This window comes from Clavelina lepadiformis, chromosome 6 (genome assembly GCF_947623445.1).
Source record: "Clavelina lepadiformis chromosome 6, kaClaLepa1.1, whole genome shotgun sequence".
NCBI classification, from domain to species: domain Eukaryota; kingdom Metazoa; phylum Chordata; class Ascidiacea; order Aplousobranchia; family Clavelinidae; genus Clavelina; species Clavelina lepadiformis.
The window spans coordinates 71,619-93,414 of NC_135245.1; the positions used below are offsets into that span (position 1 = coordinate 71,619).

General features: G+C 37.7%; 3 protein-coding genes and 1 long non-coding RNA gene across 5 annotated transcripts; 2 read left to right on the plus strand and 2 right to left on the minus strand.

Annotated features, from left to right (window-relative positions):
- Positions 1–3,064: 3,064 nt before the first annotated feature.
- Positions 3,065–6,317, plus strand: LOC143463205 (uncharacterized). 2 transcript variants are annotated; one of them, XM_076961614.1, is made up of 2 exons: positions 3,065–5,079; positions 5,217–6,317. In XM_076961614.1, the coding sequence occupies exons 1-2, from the start codon at positions 3,827–3,829 to the stop codon at positions 6,172–6,174; spliced, it is 2,211 nt and encodes a 736-aa protein (XP_076817729.1). In that variant the 5' UTR covers positions 3,065–3,826; the 3' UTR covers positions 6,175–6,317. The 2 variants fall into 2 exon arrangements, with proteins under 2 accessions (XP_076817729.1, XP_076817730.1); XM_076961615.1 differs by having other exon boundaries at positions 3,065–5,100; positions 5,217–5,345.
- Positions 6,318–6,319: 2 nt separating this feature from the next.
- On the plus strand, positions 6,320–8,354 carry LOC143463206 (uncharacterized). The gene is made up of 5 exons (XM_076961616.1): positions 6,320–6,521; positions 6,748–6,877; positions 7,153–7,417; positions 7,601–7,781; positions 7,997–8,354. The coding sequence occupies exons 1-5, from the start codon at positions 6,320–6,322 to the stop codon at positions 8,233–8,235; spliced, it is 1,017 nt and encodes a 338-aa protein (XP_076817731.1). The 3' UTR covers positions 8,236–8,354.
- Positions 8,355–9,659: 1,305 nt separating this feature from the next.
- Positions 9,660–10,916, minus strand: LOC143461973 (uncharacterized). The gene is made up of 3 exons (XR_013118112.1): positions 10,378–10,916; positions 10,087–10,235; positions 9,660–9,765 (listed from the first exon to the last, which is right to left on the minus strand). It is a non-coding gene; the product is annotated as an uncharacterized LOC143461973 (long non-coding RNA).
- Positions 10,917–15,441: 4,525 nt separating this feature from the next.
- Positions 15,442–21,270, minus strand: LOC143461972 (inositol-tetrakisphosphate 1-kinase-like). Its single transcript, XM_076959939.1, has 10 exons — positions 21,109–21,270; positions 18,199–18,223; positions 17,981–18,106; positions 17,359–17,476; positions 17,185–17,283; positions 17,030–17,070; positions 16,824–16,916; positions 16,443–16,589; positions 16,222–16,384; positions 15,442–16,090 (listed from the first exon to the last, which is right to left on the minus strand). The coding sequence occupies exons 1-10, from the start codon at positions 21,198–21,200 to the stop codon at positions 15,936–15,938; spliced, it is 1,059 nt and encodes a 352-aa protein (XP_076816054.1). The 5' UTR covers positions 21,201–21,270; the 3' UTR covers positions 15,442–15,935.
- Between the last annotated feature and the right edge of the window lie 526 nt (positions 21,271–21,796).

Genomic DNA, 21,796 nt, shown 5'->3' on the forward strand with positions numbered 1-21,796 from the left:
CCTTCATGCATCAACAGCAACGCGAGAGTCATAAAGAACCCAACCCAAGGCTTACACAAGCAATGAGTTTACTGTATGTTGGTCGAAGGTATGTGTGCGGTAAACAAAAGAGTTAGATGATTTTTAGTTCGATGGATTTTTCATTTTAATATAAATTTGTCAAATCAGACCCGTTTAGTAAGCTCCAGAAGTGTTAAAAAATGTTGAAGAAAACTTCGCTTTTTCCACCAACTTTGCTCAAGTAACAAATGAAGCGAAGCGCTTCTACTTATACAATGATTAACTCTTCTTCGATCTAACACAGACGTTTAAAACAAACCATAGTGCGTCAACTCGAGTAAACATCGCTTGAACCTGATCAAGCGGCTCTGACGGATCGCTTCTTGCTTAAAACATGGTTTTGATCGTTTTGCTAAAACCTTGCAACAACATAGACATCTAATAGGCTATCTCGTCATAAACGATAATAACTGATGAATAAGAACTGGATGAAATTCCCTTTTTTCCTTTTTAAGAAAAATATCTGCCAATACTTAATGTAAATAAAGTAAAATGCTGGGACTCGAGTCTGCTCAAAGTAATTGGAACAATATTTCTTCTGATAATTCCCTCATCGAGAAACTAAACCCACACATTGGCATAACAAAGCATACTTTAAACGCAAACTCTTCAAACTCATCGCAAACAAACATGACCTGAAGATTGGTCTAAATACGTTCAACTGACTTTTCGCCCAAAACAGGAAGTTCTCGTGAAATAGAAGCGGAGAAATGCGTTTGATAACTTCTCTACGCAGAGTTTTAAATGAGCCAGAACACAGACTTTACATATTGTCAGGTTTTCTTAATATGCGGGAGGTTAACAACAAGCCTCGACTTTCATGCAGGGTTGCCAACTGGTATATTTATATACCAAATTCCAGAAATCTGGAATATTTCAAACCTGTTTGGTATGCGATTTTTTCGTTTGGTATATTTTGGAAAACTGGTATATTCTTGGTATATTTTTGAAATTAAAAAAACTGTTTCTGAATTTCTATCACAGATTTACTTTACAATCTGGCAACCCTGCAGTAACAGACTAACAGTAGAGTGTAGGACTGAATTTACTGAAACTGAACTGCTGAGTGCTGACTGTCACTCACTGTTCTCAGCCGTCTTGAGAAAACGGTAGCTGGGCGCTAAATTTAGTTGGTTTATAAGGCGTTATACGATTAATTCAAAATTGAATAATAATGGCATCAAGGAAATGGAAACCACGTTATGATGGTCAACGAAAATTTCGTTCAGAATGGTCTCATGAATTTCCTTGGATCTCTAAATCTAGTGATGGAGGAGATGCACCTTATTGCAAACTTTGCAGATGATGAAACTAATGCTAATCCAGAACCAATTTATGTGGGCTAGAACTGATCTGCAGTGTTTTGCGTTAACAATAGTCACTAATCAATAAAACTAGTCATATTATGAATTAAACAGTCAAAGTAACGTTTTTCTGTAAGTTAGATAGCTTTCAAAAATTACTCCTAAAGTTGGTGTGTGTGTAAAAAGTGTTTTTACATTAACGTTTCATTTGCTTTTTCAGATCTGTTTGGTATAAATTTGGTTTTTTTTTGCAGATTCGTTTGGTATACATTTGGTATATAATTTTTTGATATTTGGTATATATTGCTCTGCAAAATCTGGCAACCCTGCTTTCATGCGGCCTTTTTCTCTAAAATTCCTTCACGCATGAAGTAGACCTAAGCGGTATGGCAATTAGGTTGAAACCTAAAATGCGGACCTATTAATAATGCACACGCACTTTCCAGCAAGAACGAAAATAATCAAGTCGAATCTAAACAAGATTTTGCAAATTAGGTTCTGTTTTTTCTCAAAGAAAAGTTTAACCGCTGTGGAAAATAAACTCGATCATCTGCCACTATTTTTAATCGAGATGGAAATTTACAAAATGACAATGTTTTCAACTGGTCCGATTTCAACCCAAGGTAACACTTTCAACTGTCACCGGATCCCATCTAATTATAGAGATTTGTTCCAATTATTTCCGTTTATCTATGAATTAAATTAAGATAGCTGCCACAGTTGCAATCCACATGAAATAATAATAAGATAAATTGATTAAGGCAAAAATTGCGTTACCGTTTCGTTATTGTTTAAATAAAACAAAGTAAACAGAAAATAAAAAATGAAGGTTATATATAAACAAAGTTCACCCGTTTAATCCAAGATCTTTGCTGCAAGTTTGCGGGGAGAGAATTCCTTCTACAACGTTTTCGTCTTAACTTGGCGATTACCGGAATAATTGGCTGCATAAGAAGGTCAGGAACAAAACTTAAACTGCTCTGCCGGCTCGACCGCCTCAACATCCCGCCAAACACAGGATTGGCCAACCTTGTCATTTCGAGCTTCCTACTCATCGCTTGTTAAAGCTGGAAACATAATTGTGATTGGTTCATTGTGAGACTGGCAGGTGGGGCGGGCACCTCTTGTCTTATTGAAACCGAAACCACACGAGGGCAATTGCAGTGAAGGTTGGTGGCAAGACATTATAAAACCCTTTCAAAAACGATCCGTAAATAATTTCAGTTTATGAGGAAATGTTAAAAATTGTAATGTCAAAGACAAGAGGCCGCCATCTTTATACAAAGCTTTAATAATTGATCCAGACCAATCCAAACTTTTTGACACTGTGCTATGGCAAAGTCGATTGAGATGCCAAGAGATACACAGCAAGAATTAGTCGGCATTGTTAGTCGACAAATTAGTTCATCCAGATGCTTTAAAATTGACCGAAATCACTGTGATTAATATTAATATAAGCGACATAAAATAGGACCATTATGAAGCAAAATGTGCGTTGCCTAAAAACAACGCCCCAGTCGGAAATTATACCAGATTATGTATGGCCATTTGATCACTTATGTCTGATTATAACAGATTATGTGTGTATTATGTTTGTTCGTAAGAAAGAGCTACATAATCTTACATATATCCTAGTTTATCATAAACAGCCCATCGATGGTTCATGGTACTTTTCCAAACCTTGCCTCAAGTAAGAATTTCTTGCATAATATTGGTATAAAAATCGAAATTTTTTATGTACGTTTTATCAAAAGTATTGTATTGTTATTTACGTATCCTTTCACCAAACTTGAAAGGCCTTATTTCTGCATGTCACTGTAGGCCTACCAGGTAATTGGAAACAATTAATTGTATTGGGACTATAGATGATTATTCATTACCAACATTGTAGGTGTGAAAATTGTATAATGTGATAATGATCACACAGTAGACACTGTATTGTAATGATAATTGTGGTAGTGCGATATTACAATAAGTAGCGATAAAATGCAAGGCGCAAGTAGAATAATTAACCGGTTCACTTAATTATAAATCATTATTATAAGATGGAATGTACATTTTCAAAATTTTATGCAAAAACGCAAAAAGTGTTACTTTTGGAATCATTTGTAGTTATAAAACCTAACTCACTGCCACGCTTTCAACAGCTCGTACACAATACTCATTTTCAAAATGGCGACCAAATCGCAAACCTTTATAGTTGTTCTCTTTACGCCGAAGAGTTTCTACGTCATCACTCTACCCATAGTTCTACCAATGAGGTCCTTCCCCTTGACCAATCGCGTGGCATTGATTTATTCCGCGCTTTTTTTACGAAATGTAGCCTCATGGGAATTCCTTTTCTTTGTCTTGAATTCCTGTTCTTAGCCTAGATCTGATAAGCCGTGACTTGTTTGCCAATATTAGTTAGCGTCAGCAGTCTTACAGAATGTCTCCATCAGCAGTCTTACAGAATACAGCTTATGTTTATTCCTTTTTCAGTAACTAAGCTTGAGATAATTATGCCTAAGAAACGATCTTCTCGAATATTTTATAAACGTTATGAAGAGTTGTCAAGACAGCAAAAGTGGAAACGACGAAAGATTTGCGAAAAAGATAAACAATGTCAAAATGAACCAAATATCGAAAATAGCATGTCTTCATCTTTAAGTAATAAATCTGTCGGTTGCGTTCCTAATTTTGTTGAGAATGAAACGACTTCTTCATGTGTTGAGTCTGTCAGTTGTGTTTCAACTTCTGCAGATAGCAGCGTAAATGACTTAACCTCTTCAAGTGACGAGTCTGCTAGCTGTAGCTCAATTTCAACTGACACTAGTAACGAAGGTTGTGATTTCATTGAAACTACAAGCTTTCACCCAAATGAAAAAGTTGACTCTCCTTCAGCGCAGATTTCCGAAAATGTAACTATGCGTCAAGCAATTATTAATTGGGTAATATTGGAGAAAAATGTGCCAAATGCTGCAGTCACCAGGCTTCTTCACCAGTTACGCAATGTAAATAATAGTTTACCGTGCTCATATAAAACTTTATTACCACCACCACGGTTGCAATATGAAACAATGGCTGGAGGAAGCTATGTGCATCTTTCTAACTGGAAAAAGGGTCTTCAAGATATCTTGTCTTCAAATGTCAACCATCAAACAGTTTATCATCTCATTATAAATATTGATGGTTTACCACTATTTAAATCTTCTCCGAATTACAAGTTGTATCCTATTTTAATTTCTCTTTATAAAGTACCAATGAGACCCTTGTGTGCAGGCATTTATTGTTCCGAGCAATCACCTAATCGTGAAATGCCTTCGGCAGATGTATTTTTAAAAGCTCTGATGGATGACTTAAGGTTCCTTGAAAACACCCCAGTAACTACCAAAGGATTGTCTTATCATTTAGCCAATCGTGGTATATTTGTCTGTGATGCACCAGCAAGATCATCGTTTAAAGCTATAAAATCTCACACTGGCTATAATAGCTGTGAACGATGCACTGTCCATGGAGAATACATTGAAGGCCGGGTTTGTTTTGTAAATACTAATTGTATACGACGAAGTGATGTTGATTTTGTGCTGCAAAGTGATCCAGAACATCACAAAGGGCATTCAGCATTAACTGATTTTGGAGTAGATATGGTTTCGCATTTTGTGCTGGATTATATGCACCTCTCCTGCCTTGGTGTCACAAAGAGGCTTATGACTTGGTGGAAAGGTGTGCGAAGGTAAACAAGCTGCATGTTATTGTGAGTACTGTATAGGCCTAAGCTATAAATTTTTGGTTTAAATTTATTTACAGATAATACTTGAGAAACTTTAAAATCAGTAGCCTAAATAATCGTTTGCATTAATTAACTTGCAGACAACGTAAAGCTAAACTTTCTTCTGATGCTATTGCAAGAATTAGCATGAAAGTGGTTCAGATGAAGCCTTTCATTCCTATGGAGTTTAATAGGAAATTGCGACCTGTTTCTGATTTGCCATATTGGAAAGCTTCGGAATATAGGTTGTTTATGTTATACGTGGGTTGTGTTATGCTACATGATGAGAACGTTTTATCGCAATCAAGATACTTTCACTTTTTAAAGTTGACTGTTGCGATGCGTTTTCTGTTATATCAAAACACTAGTCCTCAACACTTGCAAGTTTGTTCAAATCTTTTGCGCGAATTTGTAAGCGAATCTGCAACGTTATATGGGAAAAGTTTTGTATCTGATAATGTTCATAGTTTGCTACACCTCGTTGATGATTATGTGTTGTATGGGTCTCTTGAAAATGTAAATAGTTTTCCATTTGAAAGTTATTTAGGAGTGCTTAAAAACTGTGTAAGATCTGGTTTCAAACCACTGCAACAAGTTGCAAAACATGCTTTTCATGACAATGAAAATTGTTTGTTTACATCAAAATGCTTACGTAGCAACATTACTTGTGAATTAACTCCATGTGTAGAAACAGGTGTAATTACTCCTCAGTTTGAAAGGTCATGTCTGTTGCATTTTTGTGATGTTCAACTACCCCATAGCAATTGCTCTATAAAGCGTAATTCCATTGCTGATTCCACAATTTGTATCTCATCTACCGTTTACAGAGTTTTCAATATTATACAATGTGAGGGTGGAATGTACTTTATTGTTAAAAGGTACAAAAATACGAATGCTTTTTTTACGAATCCTGTTTCTTCGAATTTAGTTGGAATATATGAGGTAAGCGAAATTAGTAAGCGCTATGAGGCGATCAAGGTTACTTCTTCAATCAAGAAATGCATTTTATTGCCTTTTAGAAACAAATTTGTTGCATGTGAAGTCATTCATTCTGTTTAATTTCAACATTTGTGTTCTGGTGCACTGCGCTTGTACAGTACTTGTGATGTATAAAAACTTTGTAACAGACAAATTTATGTAATGGTTTGACTGGTTGCCCTTTCACTAAAGTTGGTACAGTGATAACGTTACTTTGTTGCAGATCATGAAAAAATTTAAGAGATTTGTGTGTGTAAAGTTTAACGGGGGTACAAATGATGTGGTGCCACGGAGTTGGCTATGTGATGAAGGCAAGTTATGCAAATGGCCTACAAATTCGTCTGTGGACATTGCGATTATGAGAAAACAAGAATTCCCCCCACAAAAAAATTGGAAGTTATTTAAGTGCACAGTATTGTGTCAGTCAAGTGAGTACATAAGTATTAATTGTTGTGTATGACTATAAGCAGGTAATACAAATATTGTTTAGTTGGCATTACTGAGACATTTTTGTGAGGTTTTGTAATCTTGTAGCATGTAACTCGCTAACAGGAGAAACAAAACATCACAGAAATATCATTTTACCCAAAGCCAACCTTTTTGTGTAAACTCATTTAGATTAACGAGACTTACCTGTTCCATTATTTTTATTAGGTTTGTATGAAAAGTGCTGCAGAATAGCATATACAACACAGCAGTGCTCAACCAGTGAGCTGTCCAGTGAGCCTGATGAAGAGTATTACGAAAATGCAAGATCAAGTCTTGTACGAACTAATGATGAAAGGTAAATACTCTTCCATTTACTGTTAAATTGCTGCATGGCATTCATTCTTGGTTGGTGTGTGTTTTCTGTTTGTTGTAGATATTTGAAAATGTTTAATTTTTTAGTCCATGTTAAACCTAATGTCAATGTTTAAAACCACCAGCAGATGAAAAAACTGTCTAATTTTCTGTAAGAAGTTCCTGTAAACTTACCATGTGATGTTATAAATGATGTAACAGCCTTTTCGTTGTTGTATGATATTAGGTACACATTATTTATTGCAGTGTATTCATGAGACCAGGAAAGCCAATGCAAAAGACTGTGGCTGTGAACTGCGGTGCTGCAAATCCTAATAGTTCCACAACAGAATTGCTGCAGGAGCTTTCAAAAGATATTGCATCAAGATTTGATGTAATAAGCCAGCAGTTGCATGCTATCAAATCAATTTTAGACAAACCTGGCTTATCACAGTGTGGTCACCAGTCGACTTACCAGGCCCCAGTTCTTCCTAAAAGATCGGAAACAATGGAAGAATTGGACAAGTCTCTGCAGGATCTACATGTAAGCTTTACTGACACTTTTGGAGAAATTATATAACATTACGATCAAGTGCTAAAACAAGCTTACCTTAAATCAAATTTTAAGATAAAGTTGTTTAAAAAGGTATGCCAAACAAAATAATCAATGTAACTCATATCTGCGCACATTGTTTGTTATATTTGCTAATGCATTTTCTTGTTGTAGGGTATTGAATTAATTGCAAGGAAAGTCGACGTACAGTCCTTACGTGCAACGCTCAGGAATTTTGTCAGGGTTTTTATGACAAAGTCGTTAGCTTCAGAATTTTCGTGGAGCGGCCTGGGTCAAAAAAGAAGGAAAATAAAGAATGCCTTCAAAGATCACAAGTTATATAATGTTTTTCTTGGTAAGGCTTTAACTACAAATTTCAATTAATATTGTGATATTTAGTTGGTAGACAAGTTTTCTAACAACTGAATAATTATTCCAAATTTGTATTAACATGGACTGGCCTGTTGGAAAGTTTTGGTTTTAATTATGTTTGTTTGTATGTATAGTATACAGTACATATATATTAGCAAACGTTATGACTTGTACTGATATTTGCATTTTTATTTCAAGACACATTACACTACACATCCCACTGCAAAGCACTGCATGCTGATATTGCCACGGCGGCAAAGTTTGTATTTAATGGAGTGGGAGATTGGGAAGGTGGGAGGGCAAAGAGGGTTGCAGTAGACTGCAGCTTTGACAATGTTCTACCGACCAAAAGAGCCGCATTAGAGTCTCACATTTCTTACGTTTTGTCTGAGGAGGAGTCTTGCAGCAGTGGGCAAGATGAAGACACTTACCTATAATTAAGAACTCCTATTTTACTTTGTATTTTATCTTCGTTTCTTTTTCTAATTTTCTGCGTTCTCGCTTTTTTCAACTTTCAATAAATGCCATTTAAAACGTATATATACGTTGTATTAAGTCGCAAATGATCGTAGCTATTAGTAATGTTACTGAAAGAGTTTTATGTCAGGTAAAGACTAGGCCCAGAGAAAAATATAAGATAATTTTTCTCAGGCTCTTGCATGGTTATATAAGGCTTATGATCGGTCGCCATACTTGGGCCAAGCATTGCCCATTGTCAAATTTCCTGACCTCTTTCTAACATATATCTCTGGCTGTTGAATGGCGGACGTACCTTGGGCCAACTTTGTTCTTAACATGTGCAGTAGATATCACATAGTAAGGCCAAAGATAAATTTCTGACTGGGGCTGCATTTTATCCACATAATACCACAAAAACCGCTGAATTATTCATTAAGTTTGCGACTTTTACGCAAATGTAAACTGTTTTAAAAATCGGAGAAAAAGAGAAACTTAAAACGATAATTGTCGAAGCTCCTCTGAATTTGATTTGAATCAACATTTGTTTTGATCTCTTGTCGTCTCGAGCAGGTGATCAGCAAATGTCTTCTCATTTGATTAATGTTTCAACAACTGATAAAATTGACGAATCTCGACCCTATCGGTTGATAAACGACTTAACAATCATGTTCTTTCTCACTCGAAACTTGATCACCAACATGGCCTACTGCGCTGCAAGGTCTGCCTCAGTTTGTTTCATCAACGCGCTTTATGCTTAAAGGGAAGTTTATGTTCGGATTTAGTTTATTCCCGAGGGTCGATTTCTGCAAATATCAATAAAAGGGTCTATGCATAATTTAATATTCGAGCCCAATCAACTCAAGTTTAAGAAACATCGATACTTGAGCTGACGTCATAGAAAACTCCTCCAGAACGCAACTCATAAGAAACTCAACATGGCAAAATATTTACTGAGCAAGGCTGTGCAGGAGGAGTTTCAATGGTTCCATCATAGCTGTTATAATTATAGGTTTAAATATCTCTAAGGATATACAGAGATCATGGTTTTATCTAAAGCAGGGATGTCCAACCTGCGGCCCGCCTGAGATTTTTGTGCGGCCCGCTAGTCATTTTCACTCCGAAAACTTTGATGACTGATATTGTTAAAGTAGTTAATTTCATCAATTTTTCTTGAAAATTAATAGGTTCTGCGGCCCACTGAATTATTTCAAGTGACAATGCGGCCCACTATAATAAAAGGTTGGACATCCCTGATCTAAAGTATCTAGGAAACTAAATACGTAAATGTGAAGCCCGGCTTGTCAATGAATCAACGTGAAATATTAATACAAACATTTTTAACGGTCTGTTTTATAAATTTCCATGCTGAGCTCGCAAGTCTATGCTAATCCACTTTGCCATTCTACTCGCTATGACGTCATCATCTCGCAAAGCCTTGATAAGAGTGGAAGAGGTTCTTGCTGCTGGATCTTTTCAACCAAAAATCTGTATGGTGCGATGCATTCTTCCTGTGAAGTAGTAATAAACCTCGGTTACGTCATTTCCTCTACATTAGCATGTGAAGAATCAACGGTTTTTCGTGGGGACGAACCCAATCGAAAGAATGAAATTCGCGGAATAACCTAATATAGCATCATCGGGAATAGGCACAACTGGTGAAAAACAGAACTTTATTGTCTGCCAAACATACCAAATATGGTATGCCATTGAGTTCCAAATATGGTTAATTTGGCTCTCCATAGTGGTGGCTTCTCTGCATGTGCCATACTACGTCATAAACTTATTAACATTTCAAGGTTAGGAAAACAATCTGGTATGAGGGGAAGCACCTTGGACTTTCCCGGGACACATTTCGCGATTTTGTCCCACCGCTCAGCTGACGATTTCGGGAATTGTGTTAGCGCCATCTCGAGGAGTTTCTGCTGGCTCTGTTCCCAAGCATCGACCATGAATGATGACGTCACATCATTTTGGGTATCTGCGGACGAAGTAAATTACATCTTGAACTTCACTTCAGATCACGTGATCATTTAAACTCATGAGACAAAACAATAATTTGAGTTGGAATTTCGCTAAATGTAATAATTAACAGTCTCCCTACTGAGAACATTCTATATTACCATCTACGTCATCCTGGTTGGAATGTATGACGCGTTGGATCTCCTGCGATTCCTGTCGTCGCTTCACCTTTCAACTTGGGCTTGGAGGGTCCACCCGTTCTGAACTTGATTCTGATCTTTGCTCACAAGCTGAAGATTTAAACAAACATCACGTAATCATGCTCATTCATGCGTAACAATCACGCTTTCATGACGAAACAATGACGTGTATGAAAGAAATCGTATCATGAAAGAAAGCGACGATCGTTGGAAGGATTTTATGCAAACATTGTTGCGCATTGATGACGCAACAGAGGGCGACCAACGAACGACCTTGGCAGCGACTTCGCACAAAATTACAAAGACACCTATGACGTCACCCACCGACAGCCGCCTCCAACGAATTAGGGAATTTGAAGTTGACTTTGGACAAGAAATAACTGAGTAGGGTTTTGCATCTGCTGTAAGCGACTGACAGAAGCTCGCACAGCTTTGACAGCGCAGACAAGATGAAATAACTCGTCAACTAACCATGACAACGACAAGTAACCAGTGACACCAAACCACACATGTGGGGTAAAGTGGACTAATGGAGGTGTTTTTAAATCAAAAAAAATTTTATGTAAGAAAGCAAGCAATCAATAAAAGGGCACTTCAAAAATTAGCGAAATACCTTAGGCTTAGAGTTAACTCTCAAAACAAACAAGTCAAATGTTTTGGTGAAATCAGTGAATTGTAACGATTAAGCCTTAGGACTAGGTGATCCGCTTTACCCCACCCTCCCCTACTAAAAAGGATTTTAGGGCACACAATTTCCTAGGAAGCTGCGTGGTGTTTGATGCAGAAAAAGTAGAGGCAGTCGTGATTGGCCTATACATCGTAACGTGAAGCACATCCGACAGTTTGTTGCTTTAACATCATAGTCCTGTAGAATTTTTGGTCAACCTAGAAAAAATTCTTATAAAGACGTATTATATACTGTTGGAAAGATAATTTTATCAGCTTTTCAATGATGGGTTTTGTCATTTCTTTTACCTTGGGGAAAAAAAGTTATGACCAAAAACGTGCTAGGGGGTAAAACACTATTTTGCCTAACATTATAATACAATTATAAGCTAAAATACGATACCTTCGTAACAGAATACAACACCATAAATTGGAATATTACTATCAGCAAAGCAAACTAACAATAGGACAGCAAAAAAAATAAAACATAACTTTATTAAGAGGTATTTATCACACGTTTAAGGGGGTAAAAGTTGACCGAGACTGAGATAATAGGAGAGATTTCACCGAAATAAAAGGTTTTTCTTTTATAAGCAAGGTCATGTAAGCAACACATAAAAGTTATCTAAGACGTAGTGAAGATGTATTTAGTTAAAATGCTATTTCATAGGGTATTTTGTTACAAAAATACACCAAAAATCTGTACACCCCCAGTCCTGGAGTGCCAAAAAAGCCCGGTCTTGCTAGGGTTAAACCAACTGTAAAGATGTAAAAACGATATTTACAGTTTTAAGTTCTAATAAAATATAAACACATTTCAATCAAAATCATGCAAACGCATCCATAAAATATCTCTCTTCTTCTCCCAATTCGTCATCAAACACGACTGTAGTATTTGTGCATGTCATTCCGCAACATTCCTTGCATGACGATGTGCATGTTAAGCCCGCTTTCCGACAAGAGCAGCGTCTGTTACATGATCCCTTGCAGCTACATCAAATGATTTTCAAGACATCTTCTGGTGCAGCAGCTACATCCGTCATCACTGGAGAAAACATGTCATCTTTCTTTTGCCAACCCCATGACAAGGGTTTCAAATCTGAGTTGCTTAAAGTTCTCCAAACTTTCAGCTGGTGATATACTCTGAGGCCGTGGTGATATGCAGCTCGTGGTGATGGTGGAAGGAGAGCTGGATCAACGTGAGAACGATTAGACATGACCATTTCCTCGTACTTCTGTTTCCTGATTTGCGATAAAGTATACGTAGACGAGTTTAAAAATTCGAAGAACCGTATCGAAGCCCTGCCAACTTGGTCTGGAGACACGTCGTCTTCGTAGAAAACATCGGCAACATTTCGCAAACTGCTTGATTTCAACTTCTCAAATACAGATATCTTGCCGAATTTATGAACTGCTGAAGTTGTATCGCAGCCCCTAAATGCATGAGCGAATAACAAGTACTCCAAAACAATAACATCTACCTTCGCAATAATATTTCTAACTCTGTATCACTGTCTTTGCTGGCAGTTTTTCTCTCTTGTAATGTTTGTCAAGAAGATATCAGGATAGTCGCGGTGCATAGCATGATGCACTAGCAAGCAAAGGACATCAGTATCGTTGGAGTACACAGTTACAGGTGTCCCACCTACCGAATCAAAAGCAACTTGAACGATTGTTGTATCTGCATCACTAGGGCACAAATGAACTTTGAAACCATTCAACTCCAGTTGTTTCGATAAAGCCACCACAAATCTTTGTTTGTTTGTATAGTTTGAGAAAAAGATGTTCCTTTCAGTTGGGCAAGGATTTTGATTATTCAATTCAACAGTTTGAGACGTCTTACCAGAGCGTTTTTGATGGGTCGAATCTTTGGTTGACACCCTGTAGCCATCAAAAACAATAACATTGGCGCGCAAATGCTGAAGAAAACTGATTTACTTTTTGAAGATCTCATGGAACTTCTCATTCTTCTTCCAGTCACAACACCACAACAAGGCACCGCCATCAATAATTTTTGTGGAGTCCGGTTCTTTAGTCATTTCAACTTTGTCCAAGATGTGTGACTTTAGTTTTGATTTTTGCGCAGTTCTTAGAACTCCATCTTTGAACAGTGACATTGGGTACGGTGATAACTCGTAGAAGAAGTAGTCTGCAATTTCGTTTTCTGGCTTTCTCTCTATGACAACAACCAATCTCAAAAAGAGTATTAATGGATCAATGGTGATAGTATCATGGTCAATTTTCACACGGGAATAAAGGCTCTGTATAGCACGTATTTGCTTCTTCCTCTTGAAGGAATAGTTGGCAAAGGTTTTACCATCAAGTTCAGCTTGGATAGACGCCCCTATCTCCTCAGCTCGGTCACAGGTCACACTGTTGTTGTCATCAACCAACCCTGAGTCTAGAGCCATAAGCTGAACTCCAACTTTAAATGGATTGTGTGAACGAAACCAGGTTTGTACTTTTTCAAAATCATCATTATCACGTTTGATTCTTCCAGCAAATGCCTCTTTGTGTTTATCATCAGAATTTGACAATGACGTGACTGTACTGAGTGCATCTGTCACTTCTGCACACCTGTGGACATGGACATGGGAAAGAAAGTCAACTACACTTACCTCGTCGTAACTCACAGCAAATCCCAACCTTGACAGAAAAGTGTTCAACCATTTTGAAGAGAGGTGATTGTCAGTCGCTATAGCAAGTCCAAATTGCAGTGGCATTAAAGATCGTGTACGGGTTGCAGCAAACAAGGCTTGTGATAATGTTACCTGTTTAACTGGGGCCATAACCAATTCGATCATGAATACTTTTAGCAATTCAGGTACATGGGGGTTTTCTGTGCCAAGAATATCTTCAACTGAAGGATACGTACTGCTTTCGTGTTCATGATTTTTTATGGCATCCTTTATGAATTTTGCTGCTGTTTTAACAATGCGCTCAGTCTCCTGAGATACATTGCTGTCTCTTTCCTCATACCATTTTTCACCTATAATTCCACTCACTCTATCAAGGAGAATAATTTTACTCTTGCCATTTCTTTCGACGAAGCGCAATGAATTTCCATACTTTTCTTTTATTTTTATTTGGGTCATCTTCAATGAATATACATCATCACCAAGTTCCTGCATCATGGAATGAAACTCTGCAACGGTGTACAAGTCCATATCATCTTCCATTTTTTTACACGCATCATTAAACAATGTCATTTTTTCAGTGGATGTTGGACGACCAGGTGTTGAATACTGTGCAGGATTCTCAAACCTTGTTCTGCATGGTACATGGTATCTGGCTTCAGCAGCCACCAGGTCGTGTGCACTAAGCAGTCGTGCCTGAACAGTTTTAGTAAGTTCATCGTCTCTACTTTGGCATAAAGCAAGTGTTACGTAATATAACTTATACCTGATGATTTTGTCCGCATCTCTTCAAATTTATTTCGATCAGGGTGCCGTTCATCAAACATACAACTATATCCACAGTAAAAATACTGCTTTTTAAAGTCGAACGACTGTTGATCTGACCGGGTCGATACTCTCTTGCTACTGGATTGTTTAGTGCTTGAGGCTGGACGTTTCTTGGATCTCGCATGGTTTCTCAAGAAATTACGGCATGATGTGTGGATGTACGTAATATCGCCATTTTCTTTATTTTTCTGCAAAGTTGCGACCAGCGTTTCACAATCCAGTTTCAAAGCATGACCAATTATAGTGTCCAAAGGGTGTGTGGTACTATCACTCTCGCAGAAATAAGCTCCAACATGACACAGTGAATCACCAGTCCGATAGCCTTTTCTACACTTAACACAGATTGCTGTTTCTTTTTGACTAAGCATTATCTAAAAAAACAAGCAAGGTAAATAAAACTGACCATAGTAAGTAAACAATAACATAATGAAGTTATAACGAAAACGACAGCTCTACACTTCAGAAGTGAGATTTTCGAGACGGGTTTGTGGTGCAACACTACTGAGTTCATCAAATGCGTAACGCACCGAACACCGTAAATGTTGAGCAACTATATTTCTTCATATTGAGAGGCCCCAACTACTAAGCAAAGTAAGTCAACGAGCGGTTATCCAAGAACTAGGTGGCCACTGCTAGACATCCCTTCACCAGAACTAGCAGACGTAGTGAAAAGAAGCGAACTCTTTTGGTAGTCCTTAGGGCTGTTGCCCCACAAACCTCTCGAGATGAAGAAGTGGGTCTTGAAAGAGGGGGTTTTAACGCACAGTTCCTGCGCTTAGAACGCGAATCTGGGTTCAGAACTTCAGATATCTTTTGTATCCGCAGTGGGATCGTTCCAGTAAAACAATGATCGATACACATTGTTACATCACCATTTCTCAAGTGAAACACAATATTTGACGAAGGTTTGTCTTTGATTTTACTTTGTAGCACACACACGTAATTTTGCATATAGGCGACTGCACACACTTGATCAAGTTCTGAGTATTGGGGTGAAGATATCATGTACAACAGCATTCATGGGAGCAAAATTTCCCGTCACAAGCCTTGACTTAACTATCATATCAATGACCGGTTAACGAGCAAAATCATCCGCTTATAAAACGAGACCATGAAAGTGCATAATGTACGACCAATAAACAGAAACAAAGAAGCAAGATTGTCAACGTTTACAGGAATTCCAATTTAACCATTGTTGCTTTTGAAGAAGTTAAGCAACAAGCAAGTAGCATTGTGGGACCGAAGCACAGTGGATAAATTGCTTTAAAACAGAGATCATGCAAAATGCTCGATTCAAGATAAAACGGTTTTAAAAGTCATCATTCCATTTGAACCAGTGCAAGCTTTGTGTGGAACAAAATTGGGTAAAGGTGGAACTGTTCAAGTGGATTACAAAGGATCGTTGACTTTCGCATGGATTCCATTAAATAATCTCCTTTCCCCCTTCTTTATCTTCAAGAGATCAACCGACGTTGACTGTCTGTCAATTGTAGATGCGATATGGTCGGCCAACATCGCGTGATATCCATCCACTCCATCGTAACCTTATCAGAATCACGAGTAGAATTATTTGGACAACTTGGGCGTGAATAAAATACTTTGTGAACAGAAATTTTACAACCAGAGAGGAGAAAATATTTGAAGTTTCTGTAAAAACCTTGGTGCAGGCACTCACTTGGAAAAACGTTCACGTCAATGATATAATGCTTCAATGTCTTCGGACACACTATGATGTCGATGCCATACATTGACATTTGAACTTCCTGATGTAACTGCTGCGTTAATCGATGGACGATCTCCGAGTCAATCTTGCCGCAATGATCCTCGCCCTTACCAAGCTGCAGACAGAAGTTGGTGAGCAAATTACAAACAAGAAGAAAAAGTAAATAAAGAGACCGTGGTGAGCTCGCTTCGGAGTGAGTCAGCGCTGGAAATGTCGTGAGAGTTAAAAAATATCGTCGAATGATCGTTCCACTCTGGGCGTGAGAAGTTGATCAAGGAGGGCCGCTCCACCATCTGATACTTGTTGGCAATCACAAAGATCTGGGACATAAGACGAGAAGAAATCCTAAATCAAGGCCGTGCGTGTCAAGCAAAAAAGCTGTTAATCTAAATATATAGGTTCTATGTCATTTGTTTGTTTTACGAATTAACTCACTTTTTGACCACAATTTTGGACCAAAAAGGTTCGGTTTGTTTTGAAATAGATGAATTGAGTGATGGTGATGAACTTCCAAACAATGCAAGTCACAGCATAAAAGATAGGCATTGACTTACCTTGTATAACATCGCATTGTGATCAACAAAGGTCTGAGCCACACATGGGGGGTCCACATTATCCAAGCCGTGTTCATTAAAGATTATTGACATCTGTTGTGGAATATTTTAGTTTATCAAACAGCAGGAACGCTGCTAATAATCTCACAACCAGCTTTGGCAAAAATATTACTGCAATCAATTTTATCGAATAAAAACATTTGAACCTTATGAGACTCTGACCCGTGGGCAATATTCTTCTTGCACACTAAACAGATGCAAAAATAGAAACGTTATCAGGTAGCTTTGTAAGAATCTAACATAAAGAGGATCAATGAAATTAAATGAAGAGAATTTTAAGTGTAAATTTTGTTTCCTGTACTTATTGGAAAGTGTACGTTGGCATCTCTCATTTGTGCGAGGGTTTCCTCTTTATTTCTTGACAGTATCAATGCGAAGGAGGGAACATGAATCACGTGATCTGCCCAAATTATGACATATTCACGTCATGAGATGAACCTGAAGCTAAATACTGATCATAGTGAACTCATCTCACCTTGTTTGCACAACTTGGTTTCGCTGATCAACTTGTAAGTCTCGTATCGGTTCAAAAGTCGCCTGATGCTGTGAAGAGGGTCAACCAAAACGGTTCCAGGATTTCGTTCAAGATAACACTGCAATACAAAGAACGCAATTTCAAGCAATAACCACCACTAGATATCGAGGCAGAAGCCGCAGGTCACGTGACAGATGTGGCAGACACGGTAATAGGATGTTGCATGATCTACATTTGCATCTCCCATCTGTGAAGAGCTAAGTGGCCCAGCATTGGCCTGCAGCCACTTGAGCTGTTCCCAGGCCATAATTGGGCAGTAAAAGCCTGATGGTGGGAGTGGACGTTGGTAATAAAATTGCGACTTTTAACCAGACATGAGGCATACATCCAAGCAATATAACATGAGCATTACCATCCAATCTGACTCAGCCAACCTTTTTACGATAAGAAAATGCTTACGTCATGTCATGTCATGCCCAAAATGTCAAAGTGTAATATTACAATGTTGGACAGATAATACACAATGTGGCTTCTACTGTGCAGCAATTATCATCTTTACAAGGTGGAGAAAAAGCACTTAATAAACCAGTGTGTTCATAACAACATGCAGAGTAAACCTGACCTGGAAGTGCGATAAATATTTTGCAGCTTTTTCATTCCCATCCATCTCATCGATCATGAGATCTGTCAGTTTGTGAACAATGACATGAAACGGGCCTTGATCATCCAAACTCTCATTCAAATTGATCTGAGAAAATATTTGACAAAATTAATTTGAAGCGAAATTAACAGAAAAATGAAAGCGAAGTAAAATACTCATTAAAAGCATAGACATCTTACCTCAACCAGTTCTATTCTTCGTTCACTAAAAATAGAAATCTTGATTTAATATCTTTCTAATGTCAGATTACTGGCATTGCATAACCATAGAGTGATGCACTGTATTACAGGTGCTCCACAGACATTTAAACATACAAATAGTCAAAAGTCGTCCTAAGGTTATTTTCGATCATTATGTTTGGTGTCTGTACAGACATAACTTCAAGTAACGTCATATTTAGTCATTTTTGTTTGTATTTACCATATTACTGATATACTGACCGAACACAAGCACTGCCAACATACTTTTCATTTTGGGCGCAGAAGGCAATATAGTATTACACCAGACATTTGACTTTATCTTAAAAACATTTTCAACAAAAGCATATATATATCACCTTTTGACTCGAACTGCATTGATTTAAAATATACAGGCAGAAATACCATTCAAAAAAGTGAGTAACGAAAAGCAAAAAATAAAGCGCACTGGGAGGTTAAAATAATCTCACTTGGAAAAACTATTCTGGTGAAAGGATTAATGCGATCAATCCATTCATTTATTATAGAAATTAACTCAAGTAAGTCTGCTCTGAATTAACTCAAGTCTTTTTTTAACATGTTTAAAATACAAACGTGATTAGGCCGTTTCTGAGACATGGTAGTATGCAAATAATTTTTCAGAAGACGTAAAGTATTGAAAGATCGTTCTGCTTCACAGGTGGTGCATGGTAACGACAGATAAATGCAAAGCAAGGTCAGCACATTTGGAAATAATTTTTTATAACAAGCATCAGACTTAAAAAACTCACAAAAGTCATTCACACAAACTAGACAAAATAACTTTGCCTCAGCAACTATTCTAAGCTGTTGCATTTCGAGGTTAAGATGGTTTAAGTCCAAATCGTTGCCATACAGCTCGGCAATGCAAGTAGATACAGGTTTGCTTGGTTGGAGAAATGCGTCTTCAACCGCTGAAGCTGATGCCAAATCTTCCTGAGGGATCTTTTCTTCAGTGCAGCAAAGCATTCCTGGAAAACTTTCACAAAGAGAGATGCAGAGCACTCTTTTGCAGAAGCATTTCCTGTCTGCTGAGGCGCGACGCTTCTCGAACCTGATCTGATTTTGTAAACTTGGAAGTTCGAGGCCTAAGTCTCGTGATGCTGATTCACATTTTTCGAAAAAACGCTTCGCACGCTGTTTGTCGCCAAAACCAGACAAGATAATAAGCAGATTTTCGCAAAGATTGTGAAAATAGCCGACACTCATGCCACAACGTTGGAAATCAACATGAATAGGTGCCACGTGCATCAGAGGAAGTTGTAAAACTCGAAACATGAAATAAGTTGAAAATTTCTCCATAGAGTGGAGATGATCATTTGCATTACTACGGGTGGAAATGTCAATTGAGAAATCGTTTGACAAACTTGCCAATCAATCCAGAACACAATCCTGAATCCAGAGCAGGAAGGCGTAAACCCCACCTTGTGGGACACAGCGGTCGGAGAGATTTAAATGAGCTGCGGCCGCTATTGAGTACAAGTCCAAGTTGAATGCCTGAATGCGTGCTGAATTAGAAGTGTGAAAATGTTCTTTCAACAAGAGACTCGGAATGTGAGCAGTCTCTTACAGCATCCACTGATTAAACAGGATTTGCAACAAAGTAAAACAGTCTGATTGTTTGTTGATCCGATTAAAAAATAGAGGCCGCGCAAAATGATCAAAAAAACAGTAGCCACGGCTTCTATTCGAAAATATGCAGTAAAAGGCTTCACCATAATTATCTACAAAAGTAAGTTCAAAAGCACTCAAGCATTGCATGACCTTGGTACACTTTCTTCCTCTTATAAATGGTGGGAAGGAGACAGGACCACAGGAGTCAAAGAATTTGTCATAAACGGCTTCTTGCGCCCTGCAACTGAATGTCTGCATCCTGAATCCCCATCCTCATGGGAAATTCAGTGTGCATTTGGCAATTTCCTAATCGATGCCCACCCATCCAAATTGCTGCACAGAGGAGGCTGGGGTATCACTACCTGCAAACCGGCGTCAAACTTTCCACAAATCAAGAGTAGTAAAATGCACACAGACCATGTTATAACCAATTCTCTCATCTACAGTAAAGCAATGCATATATTCATATGTAATTTTCATAAGATTACATGTTGACATTTTCAATACAATATTTCCTGGGCGTTTAATTTTGCGTCAAATACAGACATCGACTGTTGCATGGAACCTTTTAGCAGCAGTGCACAGCAAATGTGAAATTGAGAATGTCAACGCACACAATTTGGGTGACGTTCACGTTTGTCACAGCAGAAGAACGTAAGGGTGGGCTTATACCCCAGGTACACAAAAAAAACATATTCTTAGCATGAAAACCTTGGAGGAGGCTAATACGCTGAAATATACGTTACGCAGCTTGCGACTTGCAAGAAATTGCTTTCAAAATGGATCGATGAATAATTTTTATAATTAAGCAGCTAATCAAATGACCAAATAATCAAATGTAAAGTATATAATCATATAAAAACGTAAGTGGAGTTATACTCCAGGTAGCCTATGTGTTAAAATTGCCGTCTTGGGGGAAAAGTTGGCAGTGGGATCATAAGCCTATGTCAGGCCCAGGTGAATGGTATATATGGGCTAGGCTGAGACGATTAAATGTTCTCGTCAAACTCTTTATAATTTCAATAAAAGAAAGTTGATACCACTTCAGAAAAGACTATGACAAAGCAAGATCCTTTCCTTCTTTGAAAATCAATACACAATTAGTGTGAAAACAGAACAATACAGAACAGTCGTTAACAAAAACACTGGCAGAAGTCAGACTCTTTGTAAATCTAGCAAACAGTGTTTAATTGCATTTAACTACAACCAACGATAAGTATAAAATAGCACAATAGCGGACGTTTATGAAACAGACTTCACCTGAAAAGTGCTTTGAGCTTGTCGATATTAACTTTTTTCTTCTTCTTCAGACTGAACCAGCAGCCAACCCTCCGCTTCATACCTCCTGTCATTTCCCCACAAAATTTCTATTATTCTATCATTTTTACTTGGAAACCCTAAAAAAGCAACCTTTTCATCATTACAGTGGAATGACAAGTATTCGTTTACCATGGCAACAAGTTTCTACCTCAGGTATCCAAATAATTAGAGTAGTTAAGTAGTAGCAGTGAATCCTGTGTATTATATATTGTGGAAATGCAGATAAACCTGATGTATTCATCGTCAATATTCATCACAGCAGAGTGTGAATGAAAATGACTTCCATGTTTTGTCTGGATCCAAGTTTTTTAAAATTGCTCAATAAGATCAAATCTTCTGAGATTTCTTTTTTCAACAACGACTTAATTCAATTATAAACCGAATAACAAAGAGTTCTATAACATCTGAACATGGCTGGTAGTCCAACAACAAACTCAACTCAATTTCACAAAAGTCATCCACTCGCCACCTCGTGAAACATTCACATGCCTACCTTTATTCTTTGGTGTAATTGGATATAATAGTTGCCATGACGATTAAATGCTTTTAATCCTACAACAATCTAAACATTTCTGCAGAATAGTGTCTGTCTTGTTCATTGAAATCATACATAATATCTGTTTACAAA